The following is a 5,175-nucleotide window of genomic DNA, read 5'->3' as shown; positions in this document are numbered from 1 at the left end:
TATGTGGGATTTATTCAGAATTATAAATCATAAATCTGCATTAGAATAGATTTTTTACAACAATAAATAGTAGATTATCACATAATTTTTGTTTACACATAAGACTTTTCTGCTCTTATTGAGCTTGGATTGAGCTGATACAATCGGATTGAGATTGTTAAGGGTATTATTGGATTTTTATGAATAATAATTTATTCAAGCTCATGAATACAAAACATGATTTAAAATCGAAAATGTACTACAAATTACTGTACTTAAAAATAACTTTTTATAAATTGTTTTTGCTGTTAAAAATGCATTTAAAAGGGTAGCAATAAAATTCGTATGTTTTCAACTCATAATATTGAAAACACCGTCATAATATTTTTTTTTTAGGTAAAAATATAATATTATTTCAACAAAAAAACTAAACAGAAAACTTCATTCAAAACTATTTGTACAAAATGAAGGTATATGTAAAATGATATTAAAAATGATGAGACTAGGGACTATCCATAAACCACGTTGACACTTGAGGGGGAGGGGGGGGGGGAGTTAAAAGTTTTTTTTTTGTAACAACTTAATATTCAGCATCCAATGTTATTGCAAAACATCACAAGAGATTATTAAAAAATACTTTTCTAATGACTTTTGAACATTTCTTTATGAGAAAAATTGCTACAACCTTTTCCAAAATTGGTAGCTCTCGAATAAAAAAATATTTTCTAAATTTTCAAATAAACTCAAACGTTTGATATGGTCAAATAAATAAATAGTTTTAGGCTTTCTTATTTTTGAGACGGATTTAACATTCTTATTTAAATTCAAGTTGATTTTTTCTTTTTCCATGTTATTCAGCAATTTTATTTTTCAAAATCAATTTTGACATACTATGCTAAAAAGATTACAGTTTTTTTTTACCCAAAACTTGATTTTTCAGAAATGACTTAGATTTTTCAGAAATGATTATTTTGCGCAATCATATTTTATGTGTTAAAAGTCGAATAAAACCGGAAAATTTATTTTTAAGACTACAACTTTTCCGAATACACCAAATCGATCAGAATATCTTGTGAATGGATACAGATTATTGAATATTTAAATATCCTTTTTGTATGGACAGCTGCCAGAATTGCAAAGTTGTATGGACGAACTAAGGATGCAAAATGACTTCTTTGGTCATTGGAAAAGTTCACTCAATTTCCATCCAAATCAAATAATACAAAATCTTAATCTCCAAAAAAAAAAATGCTTGGACTTGAATGAAAAAAGTCATATGAAATGCGTTTGTAAATAAATAAAATTCTGAATCTTCACAAGAGTTTTTATGTTCGATTTAATATCTTTGCCATGTTTAAGGTTTTAATTAGGGCCATTCAAAAAATGATACAATCTTGGATTTTTTTTTGTTTGATTTTTAATTTCATTGGCTGATTCTCAAAAATGTTATCATAACGATTTTTTATAACGAAGAATTTTAATTCTGTGAAAAAGCTGATAAAATTTTGAAAAAGACGAAGTTGAAAAAAACTTGTTTATTATTGCAAAATAAACACAAAATTGTGTTCGAATTGTCGAAAACATTCATGTGCTGCGTTTTTCTTTGAATTTCCAATTCTTATCGAAGAAGTTTTCATGATTATTTCTTTTTCAACGCATTTTTGTTAAATCTGTTTTTTTTTGTCATTGATAATTTTCTAGATTTAAGAAATTATGATTAATTATAGGATTGAGTGTAGATGACGGATGCCTTAAGATGTCTTGTTTATTTAGAAATTATCTACACCCAAAACTGGTAGCGCTAGTCCGAGAGAATGATGGTCTCGAGTCGAGAGAATAGTGGTACCATTCACGGACGCAGAGAACACAGCTCGAGATGGGCGATAGAACTATTCTCTCGAGGTTCATTTGCAAAAAAAGTTCATCCGTCAAACAAAAAACCAAAAGTGTCGACAACGGGAATCGAACCAGAGACCTTTGACAAACCAATCCAATGACTTAGCTGCCTCGGCCACCACAGCTTGGTGACCAAGGAGAAGTCAGAAGTTGATGTATGACACTTGTTGGAGATTTATTGATTCAACTAACGAATGAACTCATTTGTTATGATGGTGTGAGTTGGTACCATTATTCTATCGATTTTGGCACTGTGCCCTCAATAAATTTTGAGAGAACGATTATCTCGACTCTGAATTTAGGGTGTACACATTTCTTAATGGGTAGATTTCAAGTAAAGCCGATTTGGTTTGAGTGAAACATAAATTATGCAAAATTATATAAATATACTAAAATCACTTCAAACATGCATTAAACAATCCGGTACAATTTTAAAAAATATTTAATTTAGATCAATGTTGTTAAAAAATATTTAGGTACTGAAAACGTGTCATCATAAACAAACATGACTTTATTAGAACAAAAAATCTTTCATCTCATCTCACATATTGTACCTGTTCATTCAGCTAAAACATGTTTATGAATGTGACACTTTATGATTGTGTGCTTGCTTGTGCTAGTGGTACAGACGCATTCACTTTAATGATGTCGTAAATTAGGTGAGAACAAGTATAAGCAAGTTTCGGAGGTGGAGTTGCTTTTCATCCGCGACGTGTCGTCTTCGCGCGAGATCAAAGCTGTCATATGACACGCAGGGTTGTTTTGAGGGGGGATTTTGGATGAATATTTAAAACATTGATTGATTTAGAAAACTTCCAATTTTATTTTTTATTCTCACCATTCATGAATGGATGCATACGAATCCCGACTACTATCATTTTCATCATGCACTTTACTGTAACCATCAAGCAAAATTGTGTATGGAAGTTGTTTCATTTGTTGAACAACTTCTCTAAACGTTGGACGATTCTCAGCCTGCAACTGCCAACAATCACTCATGATCGCATAAACACTATCAGAGCAGCTCCTCGGTTGCTACAAACGATTTCCTTCCTTCAAAAACTCAATCAACTGTTCACAGTCCGCAAATTCCGGAAGTGGATATCCACCGATGGTCATGACCTCCCAGAACGTCACCCCAAACGACCAGACATCGCTCTTCTCGTCAAAGGTGCACTCCAGCAGCGATTCCGGTGCCATCCACTGGATCGGAACCTTTCCGGACGAAGTCTTGGGGAAACGGTCCAGATTGTAGACATCTCGACCGTATTCGGTGATCTTCATGGTGTAACCTTCGCAGACCAGGACGTTCCGAGCTCTCAGATCGCGATGGACGCAGTCTATTGAGGCGAGGTATTCCATTCCGGAAGCGATTTGGGCCACATATGAAATCAGTTGGTTTTGAGAAGCTACCGACTTGTCATCCTGGTCGATTTCTGACTCAAAGCGATGCTTTCTCAAGAAGCCTTGTAGATTTCCATGAGCTGCATAGTGTACGATTACGTACAGTGATCCATCCTTGCTACAGCATCCCAACAAGTTGACGATATTTGGATGACGTCCAACCATCTTCATAACCTCCAAATCGTGCACCAAGTCCTCCACGTCTTCATCGCTATGTTCAGCGTTCAACATCCTAACTGCCACCTCAGCGACACCTCCTCCAACCAATCCACTCGCAGTCGCCAGAAACACCTTCTCAAACACTCCTTTCCCCAACATTGTTCCCAAGACCAGCTTCTCACGTGGAAGTTCCCACTTTGAATCGTACGGAAACTTGTACTTGAACACCTTAGCCGAGTTGTCCTTGTTTCGCTCCAACATTATAGTTTGTCCCCTGACCCGGACGACCGGTTTTGGAAAACCTTTCGGTGAGTCATTCGATGTCTTCTTGGACACCGTCACAAGTTTGATCTTGTGTTCGTCGTATTCTTTCGTGGGTTCCTTTCGGAACCACCAGACCGATAGCAGAATCATTATCACTATCAGCAGGATTAGTGTGCTGGAGATTATTATTAGGGTTGTTCCAGAACTGTTCTGATTACTATCATCAACTTCCAAATATGCACTTTCATTTGCAATTATTTTATCAGTATTCGGTTCTCTTATCAAACACGTATACCAACCCTCAGCTGTTTTGGTAACTCTTTCAAATGTATGATTATGCTTTGCCCTCCTGAAATGCATTTCTTCCGTGTCTACAGCACTCTTTTTATAAACAACTGTTTCATAGTTCTGATTATCAGCATATGGAATAAAACAGTTGAACACTGCATCAGATCCAGCAGGCACTGTTTGGTTACGCATGATAGTTCCAGAGTTGACCACTAATTTTACATTTGAACTAGTACACTTTGCATAGCTGCATATCATGCAACTATATATTCCACTGTCAGCAATGTTGAGGTTTCGCACTAACAGAGAGTACTTATTTTTATAATATTTTAATGCAACGGAGTGTCGATCTTTCGTCCAGGAAAAATGTGCAAAATGATAAACTTTTTGAGCACCGCATGGCAGCCTAACGGACATATTAGGGCTTGTGACGTTGACGTGAAAAATATATTCCTTAAAAGGCTTGCTATTGTTCCCTGGTACTACTGAATATTTATCTCCTCTTGCCAGCTTTTCGACCAAAGAGTCAAATTTTGCTTCACACTCGATGGTTAGAAAAATTAGTGCTACCGATAATGTGCTGATTATAAATGTGTTAATCGCTGATGACATTTTAGTGAATTAGCTAAAATGAGAAAAAAAAGATACATCAACCTTAATAAACAATCAATATCCATAATGTAATTACCGATTCGGTGAACGAAACAACCAACAACCTTTCTTAACTGCACAGCAAAAACTACTAACGCTATGCGCAGCCCCAGCAAACATTCAGATGAAAGTAGGGAATTACAAATTAGTCACCGCTATGAACGAAACCTCGCTTATCACTCAAACATACGTTGCCAATTTAATTGGAGTGAGATTTCTAGAGTGACGCTGTACGTTTGATAAAGGAATTTCTTGAAATAAATACTGCTATCAAATACACTAGCCATCCAAATGGAACAATTAACCATTGGGCATGATTGAGTATTTTGAGAGCCGAATGATTTTGTTTAAGATTTGTATAGTGTTGGTTCCAAATTTACTGAAGTGCAACAAATATGGCAAATTAGCGCTATTAAATGATAGAAAATTGCAAGCCATTACTTTCCATAATAATAAAAAATGGAAGAAATCTATGTAATTCGGCATTCCCAAACAAAAAAACTCGAAAAAATAAACGTCGGATTTGCCTCCCTA

At 35.2% G+C, this 5,175-nt stretch overlaps 1 protein-coding gene across 1 annotated transcript; it reads right to left on the bottom strand.

Moving 5' to 3' along the window:
- Window positions 1-2,714: 2,714 nt before the first annotated feature.
- Window positions 2,715-4,721, bottom strand: LOC119767233 (fibroblast growth factor receptor homolog 2-like). The gene is made up of 2 exons (XM_038255349.1): window positions 4,679-4,721; window positions 2,715-4,615 (listed from the first exon to the last, which is right to left on the bottom strand). The coding sequence occupies exon 2, from the start codon at window positions 4,600-4,602 to the stop codon at window positions 2,911-2,913; it is 1,692 nt and encodes a 563-aa protein (XP_038111277.1). The 5' UTR covers window positions 4,603-4,615; window positions 4,679-4,721; the 3' UTR covers window positions 2,715-2,910.
- Between the last annotated feature and the right edge of the window lie 454 nt (window positions 4,722-5,175).

The sequence above is a fragment of the Culex quinquefasciatus genome, chromosome 2, assembly GCF_015732765.1.
Source record: "Culex quinquefasciatus strain JHB chromosome 2, VPISU_Cqui_1.0_pri_paternal, whole genome shotgun sequence".
Lineage (NCBI taxonomy): Eukaryota > Metazoa > Arthropoda > Insecta > Diptera > Culicidae > Culex > Culex quinquefasciatus.
Note: the sequence above shows the minus strand (reverse complement) of the source record. Positions and strands in the feature narration are given on the sequence as shown.

Coding starts and splice junctions, on each gene's coding strand:
- LOC119767233 (XM_038255349.1), bottom strand. CDS start 4,602: ATGTCATCAGCGATTAACACATTTATAATCAGCACATTATCGGTAGCA.